The sequence below is a fragment of the Varanus komodoensis genome, unplaced genomic scaffold (genome assembly GCF_004798865.1).
Source record: "Varanus komodoensis strain SLA01 unplaced genomic scaffold, ASM479886v1 scaffold17, whole genome shotgun sequence".
Classification (NCBI taxonomy): domain Eukaryota; kingdom Metazoa; phylum Chordata; class Lepidosauria; order Squamata; family Varanidae; genus Varanus; species Varanus komodoensis.
The window spans coordinates 21,513,186-21,535,216 of record NW_025335505.1 but is presented as its reverse complement, the minus strand read 5'-3'; the positions used below and the strand labels follow the sequence as shown (position 1 = coordinate 21,535,216).

The window sequence follows — 22,031 nt, the reverse complement described above, 5'->3', positions numbered from 1 at the left end:
GACATCAAAAGAAGAAGGAGATGGCAGAGGATGAGGTGGCTAGATGGAGTCACTTGGGCAGTGCGTGTGGGCTTGGGTGGACTCCAAGGGATGGTGGAGGACAGGAAGGCCTGGAGGAATGTTGTCCATGGGGTCGCGATGGGTTGGGCATGACTTTGCGACTAAACAACAAGAAGACATTCTTCATCTTGCAAGCATTACTGAACTATGGGCCAGGCACAAAAATGCTAAGGGACATGCACTGGAAAAAACAATGCTGGTACAGAATCACAACATATTACTTGATGTTAATGGTGATAGCCTAATGCTGTAAGTAGTTATGCCAGTGTAATGGATACACTGCTCGAGTTAACATCTCCTGGTGCTCAGGACTATTTAAGAGCAAAGAAGTACCTTTGAGAGGTACCTACCCATAGCTAGGTAGATAGTTTGCTAACCAAAGCAACACTTAAGAGTTCTTTCTTCCATGGTAAGCCAGCTTTCACTGTAGAATTGTGGCTATAGCCATCAAAGAACATGGTTTGTAGGGAAATGCTCAGAAAGCCAGTTCTCCTCTAATCCTACCTGCCAGCAAACCAGCCACTGCTCCCACGATCTCCCCGCTCCCGCTCCTTTTGTTTACTCTCAGAAAGGGTTCACACAATCATAGCAGTCCACCATGGCTTAAATAACTCTGTTCCACCCTCAAACAATCCCTGCCATGCAGATTCAGAAGACCTGGCAAACCCTGAACTCCCTGCCAAGAATTAAATATTCAAACTGGCCATAGCTCATGTCACAACTCATCATGGCTTAAATAACCCACAGTGGGTTTCAGTGATCATGCAAACCAGGTAGTGTGTTTCTGGAAAGCACTATGAGTGCAGAATATGTGGTTCAAGCAAGGAAAGTGCATTTTCTATCCAGCATTTTCCTGCTTTCCCTTTACTGTTTTTTCAAAGGGGAGAAAGGAGAATGAGGTAAGCAGAGGATTTTTTTTTTCTTATATACTCCTGTTCCTTCTACTCATTCTGTTGCCAAACAGAATGAGTAGAAGGAAGAGAGGGCTGCCAAGTTGTTATTTTGTACCATTAAGGTGGTTGGATTTGGCTCAAGGACCAAAAGTTCTCAACCCCTAGATTAAGGCCAGCCATGCATGCAAATCAGTAAACGTACAGCATATCAACCCCTTCCTCTTAGCCAATTAGCACAGAACACTCATGCTAAACGGAAAGGAACTTTTCCCCTTCCCATGCCACTGTCACCGAGCACTTCAGAAAGGAAGATTTGTTCCTGAATCCCAATTAGCTGTGGACAAATACAAATGGTAATGCTTCTAACTGAGACTATTCTTTGCTAAGTTTTCCTCAAGTGTACAGCTACATAGAGCGAAAGCAATGCCTTAAGGATATGCATCTTCAAAAGCAGAAGACTATTGGCATCTAGAAACATGAAGGCCAAATGGCTATAACTACCATGACCCCTGCACGCATTGTCTTGGTTCACACATGACAAGAAGTCATGGCAAATTTTTACCATTGTTGGTCTGTCATGTCATCAGAATGTAGTCATGCTATTTAGTTTCCCCAAACCACAGAGAGATTCAGTGGCTTATTGTAAGGTTTCTACGTTTCACAATGGCTTCTTGCAACGTCTGGATGCAGAAGTTCCATTTTACCATTGGTAGTGAGGGAACACCATTGAGTCCCATAGAAAGAGCAGCAACAGAAGGGGCTGCTCTAGGCAGCCTGCCTCTAATATCCACAGTGCCCTAGCAACAGACACATCATCACTTTCTTTGTTCTTATTGGCTGAATGATATACTCATCATCCTGTTTATAAAACAGGGAGAAAGTGAGTGAATACATGGATAGATAAGGGGAAAATCACAACAGAAATGTTTATTAGATTTAAATACTAATAAAGGTTTAATTATATATACCTTTGGAGACCAAGTGGCTAGGAAGAATTACTGAAATGAACATAAGATCAGGAGGAGGAAGAAGAGGAAGAACCTGCCGCAAAACCTCAGTGAACCAATTCGAAAAAGGCAGCTGTGGTCAAAAGGGAACAATAGGATTATTCTTGGCTATTGTCTGTTTTTATCATATGTTTCTAGCTGTTTTAAACTTTTTTTCTAATTTTAATATATTATTATTGTCTCTTTTTATGGACTGTGTAAATCACCCAGAGAGCTTTGGCTGTGCAGTGGTATCCAAATGAAATGGATGATGATGATGATGATGATGATGATGGGGGTTCACCTGTGAGGAGGTTGCTGGGATGAAAGGCAAGAATGGGAGGATGGAGAGGGAAGCATGAATTTGCATTTACATGGAAAACATGTGACTATTTAACCAATAGCTCAAGGCAGAAAAGTGCAAGTTTGGAATCCACACAGGGTTGCTTGCCATGAGGAGCAAACCTGGCCATTTTCTCAAGGGCAGATGAACAATTATAGAGTCGGAGAATCATAAGATTCAAATGTTTGAAATTTTCATTTAAAAGAAAAGACTACTATGACATAACAGCACATGCATTTGATCCAGCTCTGCTTAGATGGTATCCTTCAACTGAAAAGAGAAAGGTACGAATATGGTGGATAATACTATGCACATAATTCTATGTGTATAGTATTATCCACATCCTAATCGATAATACTAGAAAGCCTGTTGGGACAAAACCCCAAGGAACTCCTGGAAGATTGAAACTCTCCATTTAATAATGCATGATTCACACATTTCTCCCTACAAAGGTAGCCTGATTTTCAGAGAAAGCATACTGTATGGAGGAGGTTTCTTCAAAGATCAGCCAACGATCTTCTGCTGCTCAAGCCCTGCTGAAATGAATGGGTGGTGCTTGAGCAGGACAACTTTTTCAGTCAGTCCTGCTAGAAATGTGTAGCTGTGTGAAGGATTTTTTCAGGCTCTTTCAAATCCCATTGCTGTGCTACTGAGAATGACCGGGTTGTCAAGAGGCACTTGGAATGCTGCAGTAGGTTTCCTTTCTATGGACTTGCAAGAAACAATGAACAAGCCAGGGTCTGTCAATTACCCTTGCAGGACTGTAGCATTCCAAAGCCTGGAATAAGCCCTTTCTCTTGACATAATAAGGCAGGGCTGGCAGTGAAGCAAGAGCCAGTTTTATCACTGCAGCCACATACATAGATATTGTTGATAGTGTGGTGGATGGGAATCTACATTGCAAATGCAGTCTGGATTACTGCCTCTCTCATGGATTTCGGATTGTCAGTTTTCACATGGTACCTGGGGTTTCAGGCAAAATAGTTTACTAGCTACTGCAAATGCAACTTTGATACACTCAACATAATCTTTTCACATTCTTAATTAGGTAAATTAGCAGTGTTTAAACACCTGTTCTTTCTTTCTATGTTATTAAATATGTCCATATGTTCCTCTCTTACCCAGAATACTCATCAGACATATGATTCTGCTGCATTTAAAAGAGAATAATCTTACCAAAGATTTAAAAACACTAAATTACCCTTGTAACACCCTACCAATACATGCTATGCTGCATTGATTAATGGTGACCATTTAATTTCCACACTTTATTTTCTTACAGAAACTAGCATTAAAATGTCACAATGAAACAATGTTGAAACATTCTACAATAATTTTATGATCCAGAACAGTTGACATCAAACACGACAGGACAGGACAATATCCAACATTATTTGAAAGGAGCATGCAAGAATGTTAGTCTTCATGAGTTGGAAAATTAAGCAGGGAGAGAGTGGAAAAAAGGCACCCACCTAAATGCACAGATTCACACTCATAGTAGGGAAGTTGAATACCCTGGTGTGCAACCCCCAAGTTCCTCTTCTACATTCGATCCTCGTAAAAGCAGCAGTAGGGTTTGCAGAGCAGGAGGTGCTGCTGTCTATTTGCAGACAGTCCTGGCTTAGTTAGTCCTTCTGATTTAAATGGGGGAGGGTCTGTTGGGAGGGATGAAAAGGGGAGAGCGAGCGAGAGAGTTACTCGCTTGTACTCAGTCATTAGCTGGTCTGACTCACTCTTCTGCCAGCAGAAACATCAGCGATTCTGTTTCCCTGGTAAAGTTACAGCAGCGAGGAGAGAGATGGAGAGGAGAGGGAGCAACCGGGAAGGGTGCGGGATGGGGCTGGTTGCAGGGTCGGTCTCCAGTGTCATCTGTAAGGATCAGCGAAAAAGCTGCTTGTCAGAGACTTAACTAGCTGCTCCAGGTGAGGCGGGCTTTTCTTTTCATTTGATCACTCTGGAATGTTTGTTTCCTTTACAGGTATTTAGGTAATGCAGCCCCTCATATCTCTGGAACCCTGAGCTGATTCTCTGCGTGGCAGTGAGACAGAATGCTACCGCAACCAGCAAGTTCAATTTCCAACACAGCCATTGTTGTTCCAGTTCTGTGGATCTTTTTTTTTTTTTTTTTTGAGGGGGGTGGAGTGAGGGGTTGATTGCTAGATGCACAATCTTTTGAAGATGCACAGGAAGAACAGGAGCCGAGTACGTATCAGAATTCACATCAGAACATAGATATGTGCCAGCACTATATCACTTCCAATAATATAACCACCAAAGAATTTTGTGGCATTAGCAGATTTATTGTGGCATGGATTAGAAAGCACAGTGGTCTCTGGTCCACAAAATGCCACAACAAATCTGTTTATCTTTTAAGGTGTCATGAAACACACAGGTCTTATAAACAGCCTAACATTGCCGTCCCTCTGGAAGTTGTTACCATAGATGGTCTCAGTGAGAAGTAAATTCTGGTACACGTAAGCATTGCCATTTACAACTAGGGCGTTAGGGACATACTATGTCAACCAATGCCAGATCCTGAGTTGTAATGCTTATATTCTACCACTAGGGGCACCCTAATGCTTCTTCTGCCATTTACTTCCACAGCATTGTACTGCTACTTGGTGAAACTTGCATTGGCTAGCACAGAAGAGAGTCTCAATGTGTCTTTCCATTACTACTGATTATAGGACAGCAAAACTTCTCCGGCTGCTTGGGAACATGCTGATGTTAGTTTAGGTAAACAAGCAACCACACCAGAGAAACAGAAAAAGTTGGTCATATAAACAGCAGCTTGAGTCTTTTTCTCCCTTTTAATCTATAGTCTGAGCAGCGGATTGAATCCATGGTGGCTGCCTGCCAAAAGAATGGAAGCTGCTAGTGGAACAGATTTCCTTTCCCTCTGGCAACCCCTGTGCACCCACCAAACCTGCTCTGGAGGGTCTGGAGGCCACCTAAAGCAGCTCTGTGGACTGCATGAGGAGCTGCACCAGGGAGGGGAAGAGGAAGTCCCCTTACTTGATGCCAGATTTAAAGCAGTGGCTTTGCAAAAGTGCACCCTTTTGAGGAAAACTTGCTAAGGGAGCAACGGCCGCACGCTGCACTACAGAGACTGCACGGGCCACAGCAAAGGTGAAGCATGCATGCATGCATGTCTCTCCACTTGTCCCTGTAAAGTGCAGCAAAGCCCTGGGCTGGGAACACATCCTGGATGAAGGATCTGATTAAAGGAGCAAAGAGGTGAGCAATGCACACAGCTGCCCTGCAGCACTGAAGTATATCTTGATCTCACAGTGATCTGTATTTTGATGTGCCAAGTGATGAGATCACGAATCAGCCCCACATCTATATCATCCTGTCCAATTACAGAAGTGTCCATTCATCAATGTGTTGATCGAGGAAGGCAACAAGCAGGAAGGTTCTCCTTTCCTTAAAGCCGTGTCCTGCCTTCTCCCCCGCCCCCTTTCAACCCTTGGATTTGCATTATGCTTTAATGGCAGGTCCAGCATCTTCTACACCAGGGAATTGATCTAGTCAGATTTTTTAAAGAGGGGTGGAGCAAAAGGCAGCAGCTAGTTATTATGTGAGTCAAGAATCAAACTGTTAGCATAAAAATGTACCCAGGAAAGACACTCAAGACCTAAATACAGCCAGAGCATGTTCGATCATGAAAAAGTTTAGACCTGGAATAATCCTAAAACCACTTTCCTCTCCTTTACAAACATCACTTCTATTCATACAAGAAATTCTGGTGTGCCTGTTTGTGTGGAACTGCAGAAATAAATGAAAATTTGAAGTTGCTAGTTGTGTAACTGATACGCTTTGATTTACTACAGGACATATAGATGTATATCCAACATGTCCAAACTCTCCCCAGGCTGCACATCTTTCAGACAGCTTTAGAATGGTAGTGTTGTTTGTCAGTGAATTTTGCCTCTATCCTACCTGTGTACATGACTTTCCCTTTCTCTTTCCCTGGGGAAAGTTTTCATTATGATGTTGCAGCCGCAAATGCAAAAGGGTAATGTCTCACTTTTCCTTCCTTCATTTCTTTCTTTGGTGTTACATTCTGTTAAACTCCAAGAAGCCTCAATAACTCTGCAGCAAACATCTGGATTTTACTGACTAATCCCCACCTGAATTCAGTGCCCTGACACAGCGCTGCAGTTGAAAGAATCACTCATTTCACATGTATCTTGTTTTGCTAAATCAGTAGAAAATGCCAGAAAATGCTGCCTCTTTCCACAGTGAGTTAGGAATAAAAGCTTCTATTGTATTGCTACTGTAATAGTATTATTATACCTATGAATTATTCACTCTATTGAAGAGTAATTTGCCATTGCATTAAAAATAGGTCACCAAGGACGCTGCCAAGTGCACAGAGTGAGAAACGGGAAAGCAAGGTTTGCCTTGGGCAATTGAAGGAAAGAAGCTTGCCAGAGCCAATCTGTGTTATAATTAACTCTGAACTACATTACATTAGCATTAATGCAAATAGGCTCTGACTAACATCACTAATACAAGATTTGAATCCTTTGCATCTCCAACCACTCTGGAGCCTATAACTATCCTTTAATATGGCTTTACCATGTTCACTAACTGTTAGGAGGCAGGTGAAGTTTGCTGCACTGAAGGTCTGTTGTAATCAGTGGAGCTTTGTGACCCAGTTTGCAAGTAATGGCAGCAAATCAGGAGTCAATTAGCAAATAAACAATTGACCAGAGTGCATGCTGGGTGGATGCCACCGTCTCTTTAATATGCAGCCTCCAATTGGTCTAATCAGAGGTTGATCTGTGACCTGTGAACCAAGATTAATCATGGGTGAAACAACCCAAATTATACTTAACCTATAGTGTCCCAGTCACACAGCAACCTCCAATTGGAAGTTGAATATTCAAAATAGTGATATATGTACAATATGCATTATGGCAAATTGTGCATTAATTAACCTATGACTTGTTGCCACGACATCTGAACTAAATGCAAGTAACTTGAGGTCCAACACAGTATTTTCTAAAGGCAGTAATTTGTGATTAATTCTCACAAAACTTTGGAAAATGTATGATGGGAATAGCCAAGGGATGGAAAATATATGCTAATGTTCTCAGGACCAATAATAATAACAACTGTTACAACAGATTATTATGGTCCCTACTACAACATTTATTTATAAGACAGTGTACACTCACCAAGTAGCACTTTACACAATATTGTTACATGCCATTGTTACTCAAAGCAGTAAAAACATCCAAAGAAGAAAGAGCAGGCACAAAAACAGAACCAATACTAAACCCACTAAAATCAATAAAATGTTGTGATTCATGATGTCCCATGCTTGTTTCACTGTTGCCAACACACACACGAACGAAGCCAACTTGCAAGTAATGCATTCCGTGCCATGCTATTTCTTGTTCACTCACCCTTTTTATGGCAGAAGAAAAGAACGCACAAGTGGGTTTGACTGAACTGTACATTCCAATTTCGCTAATGCTTAGCAACAAGCAAAGGCTGCAACAGTCTTTGCACACTGCGTGTGTGCAGAGCGAGAGAGTGAGTGCCCCCTATTCTTAATTAATATGCCAGAAAAGCATCTGGAAACCTGTTACGTTTTGTTTGGAGAGTCAAGAATGTGTAAAGGTTATCAATGTAATACTGAGCTCTGCTGCTACGGGTACTATATTCTCATCTCCTCTTTTCCTCTAAGGAGGAGAGAGGACTGCTACATTGTGTGCAGATCTTTGGCTTTCAGAAGACCTTTTGCTGTGACTGGGTGAGTTCACATGTTATGCCAAGCCACCCTGTGAATAAATAAGCCATTGTGGGTTGTTCTCTGAAGGACCCACAGTTGTGGCTGCCATAGCTTGTTTCCATCCCTCAGTCTTCCCACAGGCTTCACCATTTATCCCAGGTGAGTTTGCAGCAGAAGTCCTTGTCGACTTGGTCCGTACATCAGCAAACATTCTGCAGTTGGTCTGCTGGAATCGCTTGCTACCAAGGGAAACTACCACCGATCAAATCTTTGAACGGAATTAGCTTTCAGAGCCCCTGTGGATGCAGCTTTTCTTTCCTAGGGAATTTCGCTGTTGTTCAACAGCATGCCACAGACTCTGATATCTAGCCCATCATATTGGTATTCGTCTTCTTAATGTTCTTAACTCTACTGACTTAATAGAGTCAATTTATCCTCTATTTTGAAACTTGCCTCTTTGAAGGCTGCTTCATTTTATAATGAAGCAAGCGTACCCACTCTCAAAACACCTTTTCTCCAGCTTTTGGCTCCCCCACGGTCACTTTTCTGCCTGTCACCTCCCTCCACTGCTAGCTCTCACTAGCAAACACCTTCACTTTATGCAGAACACCACCTGCTGTTAAATGAGTTCCAGCTGCTTACTGCTCTTTCCTGCCTCTTCTGTCTCTCTGTTGCTCGCTGTCACATCTTCATAGTCATGATGTTTAGGGGCACAAGGTAGGGAACACTGAGAAAAGATGAGGGAAGATGGTGGAGGCATGAAGAGTGAATGAAGGTAATGAAGACTGGCAGGGCTTTTACTGCTCTAGCCAGAGGGCTGTCTTGCCATTCCTGGCAACCCAAAATAAAATCACACTGCTGAGTTTGGATGTCAGGATAAGCCACTGGGGTATCAACAACCCTAAAAGAAGCCATGGCTTCACAGGGTTTGGCTTTTTCATGAAGATAAGCTGCCCTGAAGAAACCATGCGGGGTTCACAAGACATGACAATCCAACATGGTTGGACACCCACGGTGGATTGTCATGTCATATGAGCCAGGTAACTCTGAATTAGATCAATTAGGGCTGTGTGTTTTCCGATCATGTATTCTAACCTTGGCATACATTATAGAAACATATAGCTTCAGGCACAGATCCTCATGCTCCAAAAATCTAAGTTTCTAAAAGAATCTTAGCACCACCAAAGAACAGTAAAGCAGCAAGAACCTATTCTGCATGTTTATAGACAAAAACTTTGAAATATGAAAGCAGATGCCAATGGATTAATTAAAGGACCCAGTGGTAAGAACATTTCAATCTTCCTAAACATCTAGTCTTGGGTGCTGTTTATTGCTTTCTGTCTTCCTTTCTAACAAACAGGTCATTGCAAACAAAAACAAAAAGGTCCAAACCCTACAATCCCTCTTGGGTGCTCAGTATTAATGGACCATTTTCTGAGCTATAAGTTACCAGTGGGACAGGAGCCTACTTGCACTACCCTATCCTATGAATGTCTACTCCGAAATAAATTCTCCTGCACTCAATAGGATTTACTTCCAGGTAGCTGTGCACAGAATTACAGCCTAGTGACCAGCTTAACCCAGTCCTGCTTGGAGGAATATGGCTAAACAAAGGATGCTTAAGAAATGAGGGAAACGACTTCCTTTGGTACTGAGGTGAGAAATACATGAAACAAGTTTCACTCTGGCTTCTCTGATAGAACAAAGTACTACTGGTTTTATTTCCACTATACACTGGCTACTAGAAGTAGACTATTCATAATCGTGCCTGTAGATGTGTCAGAGAAAGGAACAACACTTACCAGCATTTGAAATAATTAATGACAGCAGCCCCTAAGCTAACCAATGGCTTGTGTTCCTAGAAAACGAACCTCTCTTCCTTTGTGATGTGTGATAAGAATGGAATGAGGCATTTAAAGAGAAGGAAAAAAGAAGCACAGCCAAGGAAAAAGGGAAATTTATTGCACTGTATGCAGTGTCAAAAGTCTCAGCAATGTATTAGACCTGAACAGCACCTGATATTTATTGAAACAAGACTGAGGTACTAGAATTCTCTATTAGCACACTGCAACCTTTGCAACTAGAAACCCAATGTACCCAATGGAAATTATGCTGACTGGACACAGATTTACTCTGTATTCTTTATTCAGCTAGCTTTATTTTTTGTAAAATGCAGAGAGAGGGATGGGAGAAGTTGTGGCTCGGCAGTCATTTGTGTGCAGAAGCTCCCAGTTTCTCCAAGTAGGGCAGGAAAAAAATCTGCCTAAAAACCTGGAGACTTCCTACCAGTCAGTGTCAACCCTACTGGGCTAAATGGACTACCTGCTGTAGCCTGAAGAAATGTCAGGCATTTCTTCTGTGGTGTTCTTCTGAGTGGGAAAGAGGGCAAGAGAGCAATGACCAAGATTCTAAAGGGGAGCCACTGAGAACTGCTTAGGGAAATCAAAACACTCCATGACTGGTATAAATAAAGGCTACTCGGTTTCTTCCTAGGTAGGGTAGTGTCCCTGAGGGGCCATCTTTCTCTGCATGTCTGGGAATGCTAGCGTGGGTGAGCAAACTAGGTTTGCAGACAGAAAATAGTTTTGCAGACAGATGACGGTCATACGAAGTATGTCCACATTCCAATGTCATGTCTAGTAGTGAAGGAGTGAATTTCATAGTACTTTGGATAGTTGCAAAGCCTATTTAATCAGATAATGAACATGGGAAAGTGTTATATGGGAAACAGTGGCTGCCTGAATCATATACCCTCAAGAATGGTAAAAACTGTGCATCCACAGTGGTGTAGGAGAAGGAGGGCTCAAAGCACTCCGATGTTGTGAATCGCAGGGACAATGATGCCAACTGCCAGCCGCCTCACACAACACTCTTGTTCACAAAGACAAAAGGTGTGTGTGTTTTACTACTTCGTCTTCATGAGTAAAGTTTGTCCGACTAGAACTCTTATGGAATCTAATTAAGAAAGCTGTTTTTGATGTTGAGCTAATGCAGATAAAAATAACCATTTGCTTGTTAGTGTATCTGAAAGATGAATGAAATTATGCTGTGAGATATGCTTGGTAAGATTATTAAGGCACATCTTGAAATTAATGACAAATGCTTATCTTAATAAAGTATACCATATCTTTGTATCTTAACTTTTGTAACTCCACTCAGGGCTGGAGTAATGAAGAGATAAGGAGGCTGAAGAGTGAAATAGAGCATATTATATGGCCTACTCATGTTAAATAAAATAATTTCTCAGACTTTAATGCAAAGAATATTAATAAACATATGGAGACAAATTTACAGAAGATTGACAAAGAACACTGGAAATCTGGAAACCCTTGCAAAGGCATTAATATGTCACAACACAACCGGCAGATGTAACCAGATTGTCATTTCACACTGGACATTTCTATTAGATCACGGAATTTTTGGTTGAAGGAGAGAGAGGGGACAATTGCAAAAGCACTTTACTAGAATTCAAACTAGCACTGCACCTATTGCACAAATTTGTCGCTTCCTCTTGATAAGAGAGGAAGGGGAAAAAAGCAAGCAATGCTGCAACTACAGATTACAACATCCCCACAATTTTTGTAAACTAGATTTCATTTATATTTTGGGATTTCTCAGAGAAGAGTGCCTATCACACATTAATCTTGAAAGATACTGTCAAACTCATACCCAGGTCTTGACATACAAGATTATATGAATTTATCTGTATGTGGTAAATGTTTTAAATGACTATGCTTTCATTTCTGATATTTACTATGTCTGGTGGAAGTTCCAAGACCAAAGCATTCCTTACGTGGTAAATCTCAGCTGTCAGCATATTGAGGAGCATTCGTAAGAACTATTTACCATTGAAATTGAACAGGTAAGATAACTTAGCAATGACTTAGGAAAGCAATCAGCTTTCAGAAGCCTAGCAAGTGTTGAGCCAAAATCCAACTAAGCTTGGAATGCAGAAGTTAGCTTTCGAACCCCAGTTTTCTCCTTAAAGCTTTGCCTTTTGTTTCTCATTTGCTTGTTTCTAGTTCCCTTGGCACTGTCCATTCTTTATTCCTCCAACATTTGTATCATACTTCAAAAATACTGCAGACTTCCAAGACTACAGTAACTTCAGACAGAGGACTGTTCTGGTTGTAAAATCCCCCGTTCCCTAAACCACAGGACAGGGAAAGACAGAAGGAAGACAGGATACCCGAAGGACTGCCACATAGAAGAAGTAAACCCTGGATCTCTGCTATCACAGAGGCCTGGATGAAATCTAATGCATTTAAATTACAGCAGGGTAGAGTTTGGGTAAACATTTGCAGAAATCTAATGGTAATAGTAGTTTGCCAATTGAAGTAATTAATTAGAGGGATGGTGTGCTCTCCTTCTCCCAGAGGCTGAACAGTCATAAGTTGGAGATACATGGGCTGCATCAGTAGAAACTTAGGCATGGTAGCCTACAAGTACCTTTCCAAATTTTAATCAACACCAGTTACTGATAGTATTATATATTTGTGGGGGGGAAGGGGGGGAATCAGCAATGCACATCACATATGATGGTACTGAATGGTATAAAATGCTATGGTTTAAAGAACTTTATTTATTTATTTATTTATTTATTAAAACATTTTTATGCCGCCCCATTCGCCGAAGCCTCGGGGCGGCTTACAACATAGATAAAACAAGTTAAAATCCATATAAAATAATCTTAATTAAAACTCACATTATAAAATAAGCCGCCCTGGCCAGATAAAATTCAATTGTATTTAGCATTTAAAATGTTGCTTAAATAAAAAGGTCTTAGCCTGGCGCCGAAAAACAAATAACGACGGCGCCAGGCGGACCTCTCTGGGGAGCGCATTCCATAACTTAGGCGCCACCGCTGAGAAAGCCCTTCTCCGAGTAGCCACCCTCCTAATTTCTCTCACGGAGGGCTCCCGGAGAAGGGCCTCTCCCGCCGATCTCAGGGGGCGACTGGGCAAATATGGATGTAAGCGCTCCTTCAGGTAACCAGGACCCAAGCCGTTTAGGGCTTTATAGGTCATTACCAACACCTTGAATTGGGCCCGGACTTCAATGGGGAGCCAGTGAAGCTGACGGAGAACTGGTGTCATGTGAACATAACGTCCAGTTATAATAAAAGCAAAACAAAACATTCCCCCTGCCCCAACAGTGATACGGACTGTATTGAAGTCTTGATGACTTTAAATGTAATAAATCAAAACATCATTTGTACCTAAAATATGATGGTCGATACACCATTTGACAGAATTCCCCAGCAAACTCAGGTCAGTGGGAATCATTCGGAAAGTGAAAACCATCCAAGGTTGGGCAGGTGCCTTAGGCAGAGAGCATGAGACTTGCTGTCAAGGCACTGGCTTATATATTAACTGGGGTGTACGTAGCTTGGAGAAACACTACAGCAGTCTTCCTCTGAAGCCCTCCAGTGTCCCAATCCAGTAGCTATACACTAGCTGGAGATGCTGGGAGGTAGGAGTAAGCCAGCATAGCTGGAGGGCTTCAGATTGAGGAAGGCTTCAGTATTGTCCTCGCCCTCCATTATATAGGCCCCAGTTGAGTTGCAGACATCCTGTTTTGAGACTTCTTGCTTTTTCAAAGACATTTTGTGGCAAGTGTCTCTCCATGTAATTGGAGAGAGAACCACACTCAGAAGCACTGTCTCATTGCATTATTTCTGTGATGGAGGCAAGGTGTGTATGAAGCAGGAACAAGCTGTTACAACATTTGCTGAAGAAGGTCTACATGCGTGTGCATGTAAAGCCTCTCTCAAAGACCAGCCTCTTCTTCAGCAAGTGTGTTTAACGGCAGGACACAAAAGGCTTTCTTCACACCTTTATTCTGTGAGAAGGCAAAGACAGTAGTAGCGGCAGTAAAGGACCTACAAGAGTTACTTTGCCTTTTCCAGAGCTCCATATTTCTTTTAAGAGGTCTACATGTGGAAGGGCCTTATAAAAATCTGTTATGAAAAATATATTCTTTACGAAATCTTAGTTGCCTTGGTGATGAACGGCAAAGCATTTCCCATTCTTTTCACAGGAGTCCAGAGTGTTCCATACGCTGTTCTGTTCCCTGGGAGAGTGATATAAACTAAAGGGTTAGGCAGAATGTTGATGAGCTGTGAAAGCTTTCAGGACAAATTGCTCACAGCCTCCCAACAAGCAGAATAATTTTCACACTGAGCAGCCATAGAATCAGCACCAAAAATGCAGGGTAACATTCCAGTATTCTCACGGGAATGAAAGTGGGAAATATTCTTTCAAGATGGCGTGCTTGTTTTAAAAAAACCCACTTCTCACGGAATAAATAAAATTTAGAAATTTTACAAGTATTTTAGATTAATGTTAATTATGAACCATCCCTGTTGGATTACTGTTGGAAGAAGAGATTTGATATCCAGGGTAATTCTGTTGCTTTGGAGATGAAGAAGCAGAAGGAAGTTCACCCAAGCAAGGATATTGACATCTCTAAAAAAAATCAAGTTTGGTTAGTTTCAAATTAGAATCCTTCCCATGCTCTGCAAATTCACCCTAAACATTCTTTAGTTTGGTCTCTTCAGAGTTTATAATAAATACCATGATAGATTTCTGACAAGTTTAAATATCTTTAAACTAAGGAAATGTTTAGTTCAAACCATGGGCCCTCCAGACTTACTGAGCCTTACTTAAGCCCTATCCTTACCAATGGAATTTATTTCTGAGTATATATTCATAGGATTGCATTGCAAGATAACAGAGCGGGAACCCATTAACTCCAGCTAAAATATCTTGCCTATTTTTCTGGATTAACCTCAGCACCTCATTTGCTGCATGATGGTTCTGAGAAAGGATTGCACGATGGTGGTGCCAATTCCTTCAAAGTAAACTTCCAGCAAGCTCGTCTGGCATAGCTGCCATTCCCTCAATTTCCCTTCTCCCACATCTGGATGAATAAGAGGAAAGGGGGTGGGCAGGTAAGACCTTGGATGATATGAGACCATTGACTTGGGGAAGTTGCAATATCTCCACAAAGGATGAATCAGCAGTGTAACTTAGCCCTGCCAGAGTGCAGATGAGAAGGATATACGCATATCCTTACACAGATACCCGTACATGCCCACTGAGATCTGGAAATAAGCTCCTTCTGAAAGAGCCATCCTGAAGGAAGTAAAAGGGATGGCACTTAGAATAAGAGCCTTCTCAGTGGCTGCTCCCCACCTCTGGAATGGGCTTCCTAAAGAGGTATGCTTGGTGCCGCCATGTTTTTCATTTCAGTGCCAGGCAAAAACTTTTCTCTTATGTAGATATTTCAAGACCTGATTTGAATACCTGATTATAAGAGCTTATTCTGCTCCTGCAGGATCCCCTCTCCTCCTGTACTTGTACTTGTAATGTTTAATTAATTAATTAATTGTAATTAATGCATTTTCATGTTAGCCAGTTAGAGAGCCCTATTGGGCTATTCAGCAGCATATACATCGGAAAATAAATAAATACAATATGTATGAAATACACACACACGCCATTACATTTTCCCTTTTAAAAATGAAACTTGAGCATTAAAAAAGTGCCTCAATTAAAAATTGTAGAGACACAGGGGTAAATAAAATGAGTTTGGGAGGCTGGACCTTTGTTTCTGGTTGATCATCGCTGCTCCTGAGGATTAAAAAAGACCATCAGCTACCACTGGGTCATCCAATGAGTCTGCAGAATTAGAACAGAAAAGTTACATACAGGCACAAACTATTTGTGTTTTTGTGGTCCCTTGCAAGGAAGGACCTATTTATTATTTCTGTTCTCCTTCTGCAGATTTCTATATTCTGAAGGTTTTCCTTTAATATGCCATTTTTAACATGAGATTTTAAGAGAATGTTTTGAACTTTTTAAAGGCACATCTTTACATTTTCTTAGAACCTTATGAAATGGTAATGACATTCATGAACAACAACATATTCTTCACAATCAGGGTCACATTCTTTCATTAATCTAAAGTTAAAAGACTCTTCACTGTCTTAATGGCAATGTTATTTTTGCCTTTTATATCCAAGATCGAGGCCTGAGCTTCAAAGAAGGAATGCATAACAGACGGTAAGAAAAATGCAACTTATAAATTTTTAAACCACACCATCCAAATTCAATGCAATTACCATCCTGGAGGGAGCTCCTCAATGGAAGGCAAAGCAAAACATGGTTGCATGACCCAATAAGCAAATCAGCCTCAGGCAATAAGCTACCGGTGGGAAATAGGAGCAAGCTGTAGAGTCCTCTGAAACACCCACCCCAGGGTAACCCATCCATGATCAATTCTGGGAATTCAGAAGTTGTAAAAACTTTCCTGGTCTAAATTTTGCATTTTAGAGGATGTGATTTAATGGACGCTGCTTCAGGCTAAGAAAATTCTCTGTTTACCATATACCTGCAGCTAAAGATTTAGCTCCTTAGTTCAAACGCATAATGTGATTTCAGCCCTGCAGCTCATAGCCACATTTATACCTTTTTCCTCTGTCCATCTTCTCTCAAGAGTCTTACCCCTGGCCCTCTTTCTCTCTTGCATTCTCCTAAATTGTCTCCGCTTCCCATTTTCATTCCCAGGTCCCTATTTGTTTTGCTCCTCACTTCTTGGAACACTCCGCCAGCAGCTCCACCAGCTCCACAATGACCTTCAGAGCTGCTAGGCCGCCACCACCAATCATGGGCATCTCTCTGGCAGACAGACAGCCAAGCAAATCTCTGCTAGAGACTTTTTGTCACCAAAGCCACAGCAGCATCCTTTGTGCATAACAATGTGTTTTGGGGCCAAACATACACTGCATTGTGGTTCTCATGCAGAAGGGATGTTGAGAACTACTTTGAATTTCTTTCTTTTTTAAAAAAGCAAGATACAACTAATCTTAACTGAAATACATCCATAAAGGATACTGGGAATTTCTGGTGGCGAGTTGCAGGCTCACTATTTCTATAAATATATTTGATGTAAACACCTAGAGGACTCTGGAATGTTTGAGAAAATTGTGTGTCCTCATAATGGAAACAGCTGAAAAATGGGTCATGTAACATAAGAGCATTCACACAAGTTACTCAGCTGGAAAAATGGCAAGAATGGGAACAATTAAGGCCCTATGGGCAAGTGGAAACCTGGTATTGAGTAGCTGTCTCAGAAGCATTGCAATCATTGCTATAAATTAAAGTCTAATACTCCTCTCTATGTCTTTACAGAAGTCTAATAATACTAACAGAGATTAACTAAGGTATGCATTTTTCCCCTTAGATGTCTAGAATACTTTTATCATTATTTAATCATCTTTGTAATGTTACAAGTCTAGTTAGCTATGTGAAAAAAGAAGACAGGTTTCTTAGCCAGAGAGCACAACCTCCTAACAAATAAAAACAAGTAGCAACCTGATGCTTAAAAGGAGGAGAGGAAAATGTGCATTGGCCAATGCATTTCTACAGATGTGACGGTTTGTCTGACCTGGACATGTTTAAACTGCCTTCCAAAAAATGACTGCTTGTTGGGAAAGACAGATTTGTTTCCTAAGCTGTGTTGTAAAATTCAAATGGTATTACTGGTAGCTCACTCTCTGGTGAGAGATTTCTATGATGGTGAGGGAAAAAGAAAAAAAATCCCTATAACAAACCTTTAAAAATAACTTGGAGCAATTACACCCTGCAGTTTCTTTAGTTCTTGTACCAAAGTATTGCCTTGCATAGTTTCTTTCACTTCTGACATTTGCTCGGTTTGAAACCAGAAGTCAGCACATTTGGTTGATGGACAAAGTAATTCAGAGTAAGTGATTAGAAACAAGATTTTCCTACTAAGCTGCAGAAGGAATTATTTTTGTCTCCAATTTTATATACCTCTAGCTGTCACAATTACATACCTACTTGACAACAGACTGAAGACAAGGTATTACCAGCTGCTCAAAAGGACATGGAACTAAGTTGTTAGCATAATTTGAATTCCTATAGATTAAGCATATGAGATTTAAGGAAATAAATAACCCATTGGCAAGAGTAAACTGTGCAACAAGCCAGTAATGAAAAACAGCTGCTTTGACCTACAAAAACTCTCCCCATACCCCACTTGCTGTAATGTGGGGCGGGGACTTACAACTTGCTGAGATATGACATATGTGGCATGAAAATCTGCTCTGTGAAAGCTCTAATACACTGCAGGGCTCCACATGGCTTCTGCTTGTTACTGCAGCCTCTGGGGTTGCTGTACATCCGCACTGTGGACAAGTTCTACCGAAAACATGGTGGGTGCTGCCTGTCAGAGTTCTGCCAGCCTCCAAACCTTATCAGTTCGAGACTGGCTCAGTCTCAAGTTAACAAAAACATTGGAATGGTTTGGCCCCTTGGGCAGTGCTGACCCCACCACTTGGCAAGAGGACAGCGGCATCGGAATGTCCCACCGGTCCTTCTAGACGTTCTCCTCAATTGGAGGAGAGATCTGCATCTGCCACACAGCCTGGCCTGGGCCCTCCAAAGTAGCCTTCTGCCTCAGACACAGTGGAGGCTGTTTCGCCATGAGCCATGACAACCCTCTGTGGCAGGTCCTGTTGGCCTGCGTATGCAGAAGGAGAAAGCATCCTGTTGGCCATGTGACTTAGGCCAACCCTGCCTAACTATCTACTTCCAGACTGGACTGTCTATCTGCAAATGTGTCACCCATGCAGACTAGCACATTTAAGATGTTATTGTCAAGCAAAATTCTGAAATATTTTGGAACCCACTTGATCTTACTTTCAATGACCTTTGACCATTTTTAAATGACATTTCAGCTAGTTGTGCATAGTTATTATTAAAAAATCTTGATAGGTGCATAGTCAGTGCATCACTATCCTATACAACCCAGTTATGTCAAAAGTGTATTATATTATTGATATAAATTGCGCAAAGTGATCCAATTACCTACATCTAGTAGTCTCCCTCCCAGATTCTGGAAAAACATTGAACTACCTTTTATCTCTGATGCTCAGATCACACACACCAAGACAGACAGACAACATCAGCAGTCAACTTGATGGGGCAAATGATGTGGACCATGGACCACAGAGGATCCACCCAGGCTGACATTGAGATCCCTTTAGCTGCATGAAGCAGCTGCAGCTGCCGCCATCTTAATTTGCCCAGAATATCTTTAGGACTCAGTGCATAAGTCTGAGGCATTCTGATGAAATTGAGATGGAGGTTGTGGCAGCAGCTGCTTCCACTAGCATTTTTCTTACCAAGTGGTAGTAGACACCAGTGAGTCAGACACTATCTGTTCCCACCAACACCCACCTCTCTGCTCCCTGGCAAACTCATTTACATCTTGCTTAGGCCTTCTGAAACCAGATGCCAGTCCTGCCAATTTAAAATCCCATGAATGGAGAAATTACTATTGCCTATTTTCTTGTTGAAATTAGTGACTTTGCATACCAGTTCATCTGTTGTGATCTAAGTGGGGACAGTTATCACTCCTTTGTCCCCTTCCCAGAGGACAGGAAGAATCTCAACTTGGGAAACCCGATATTAAAGCATGTGTGAATTTGCTCAACCCTGTGGATTATGCAAAAATTATTTAAAAATAAATCTCCACGTTCTATCATAAAAAAGAATTGCAGTCTAAATGAGATATGTCAGACAAAAATGTTTAGTATTACTATGCAGAAGATCAAGTATACAAAGCAATTTATATATATAATAGTAGGAATATGCATATATGATAGTATTAACTGCATTTCTTTCTAAACACTCCAGGCATGCTGTAAAATGTCCACCCTGTCTCCAAGCTTGCTATTTTTGGACTGCAACTCCCATCATCCCTGGGGCTGACCACTGCTGGTTGGAAATGCTGGGAACTGTTGTCCCAAACATCTAGAGTGCATCAGGTTGGGGAAGGCTGCTATACATTACAGGCCAGTATCATTAGCCCCTTTGTTTGTCTAAAGTCCCAGATGCCCAAGGTGAGATGACACTGGGGAAGGCAACTTCTGACACATCAGCTCAACAAAGTTCTCTGTGTTTTATGTTGAAACTGTATGCAAATCCTAACGTTTTAAAACAATGGCAAAACATCAAAAGAGATAAGCATAGATAAGTGTTCTCCATCACCTCCACTTTCTGGAGACAACAAACCTGGGAGCTGGAAAATGCTTTCATTCTGAAATGGCAGAAGCATGATCAATTTAGTCAGTTTAAGCCAACAAAATTGCATGAAGCTTCTCTAACTCCTCTTACATGCATCCTGAACATGAAATCAGCCAGGCCTGCTAGTCTAAGTTACAAGGATAAGAACGACTGCTTCAGTGGTGTGTGGAACGCAAGCAACTTGAGATATTTAGGGTTTGCATCCTTGTTACAGTATGTCACTCTAACAATCGCTGCAATCCTATACAGAGGTAACAGAGTGACTCCTAACACCGTGGTGCCCTGTGCTCTAAGTAAACATTCAATTGCAAGAAGTGTCCATTGATCTCTTTGGAAATGAGTTTTCTCTGTAATTAATACAACTCTCATCCATTCTTATATTACATTCACAATCCTTTCATTTCTTTATTCAGTAGGGAAAAGACACTTCATCTTCTTACTCCAAGAAAAAGAATGTGCTGCCACCCCTTCTTCAGTCTGTTACGAAACAAAAGCGGGTGCTTTGTAAGAGAGGATTTACCTGCACAGACAGTATCCTCCGCTTCATCCAGAAGAACCAGATCTTCCTCTTCCAGAGGCATCGTGGCCATGAGCAAGCTGAACAGCTCCTGAACCGAAAGCTGAAGCTTCTCTCAAGTTTACAGCAGGGCTATTTCCTTCCACAGGCTTCGGAATATTTTGGCAGGGGTAGTGTCAGTTTCCGCATGTGTACAACTACAACAGCCTCATTTGCATGAACATAGTAGCTTCCCCCTCTCTCCCCACCCTCGTGAGCTTTTGAGGTTCGAGGTGAGGCATTTCTCCTTGTGCAAAAGGACAAAAATGGATTTAGAGATGCAAATAGTTGAGCCTCAGAATGAACAGTGAATTAATTTCACTCTGCTAATCCACTTTTAAAAGGCCCTAGAGAAAACAGCTCTAGAGAAAAGAGCTCAGTTACATAGTTACTGCATTGTTTAGAAGAAAATGGTTTGGATATACAAATTTTGTATTTCCATACTAACAGCAATATTTTGTCTTTCATGTTCTGCAAAGTTCAAACACTTGCACATATTCAGAAAGAAATTCTCATGTGTATTAACCACATGTAAGTCCTGTTCACATGGAAAGTGTGTCTAGGTTGGAAATTATCTGCAACTTCCCATATGCAGTAGCAGCACTGCTTGAATTTTTAACAGCATCAAAATATGCTGGGAAGCCATGGCCAATCATATGTACTTGCCATGAAAAGCCTGTGAACACCATTGTCTAAATATGGGTTGCCAGTTATTTCCTACAAGGAAATGGAGCCCAGTTCTTATGAAGGAAAATAAATGAAACCTGCAGGAAAGCAGAGGTTTAATTTTTTAAAAAATAGGGGGTTTTGCTCCACAAGAACTGCCAGAATAGTTTGCTCCATGAGAACTGCCTTGCATGGTGAGACCATTTATTCAGGTAAGAATCTCTTGTTCTTCTCCTTATTCCATAATACTTACTGGGAGCTCACAAAAAGGGCTCACAAAAAGGGCTTTCTCTACTTGCTTGGAGCCATTTTCTGGTGGTCAAAATTAAGAACATAAAGGTTCTATTAGGTATCTCAAAATATTGCAAAGTTTATTGCATTTTTATTTCTATATTTTACTATATTTTTGTATATCACCTAGAAAGATGATTGAAGAGCAATATACATGGCTACAGACCCACTTCTGTCTCTAGTTTGCCAACCAGTGGCAAACCACAGCTTGTCAATCCATACATTGCACTAAAGCACAGCCAAGCTTGCTTAATTAAGTCTTGCTTGCACCACAGCCTAAACTGCTTGGGAATTCTAATCACATGCTGTGGTTAGGATTCCCACGGGATTCCCCCTGTGCCTGACAGAGGATGGGGCATAGGAGGATAGGGAGCTTC

The 22,031-nt window shown here is 41.4% G+C and overlaps 1 protein-coding gene across 3 annotated transcripts in view; it reads right to left on the bottom strand.

Annotated features, from left to right (window-relative positions):
- The window catches only part of RIPOR2 (RHO family interacting cell polarization regulator 2), a 74,655-nt gene extending 53,860 nt beyond the window's left edge, over nt 1-20,795 (bottom strand). Inside the window, exon 1 of one of the 3 annotated variants that reach the window (XM_044426416.1) lies at nt 20,662-20,795. In XM_044426416.1, coding sequence (XP_044282351.1) covers nt 20,662-20,731 — 70 coding nt within the window. In that variant the 5' untranslated portion in view covers nt 20,732-20,795. The remainder of the gene's footprint in view (nt 1-20,661) is intronic. The other 2 variants (XM_044426414.1, XM_044426415.1) reach the window with 2 other exon arrangements.
- Between the last annotated feature and the right edge of the window lie 1,236 nt (nt 20,796-22,031).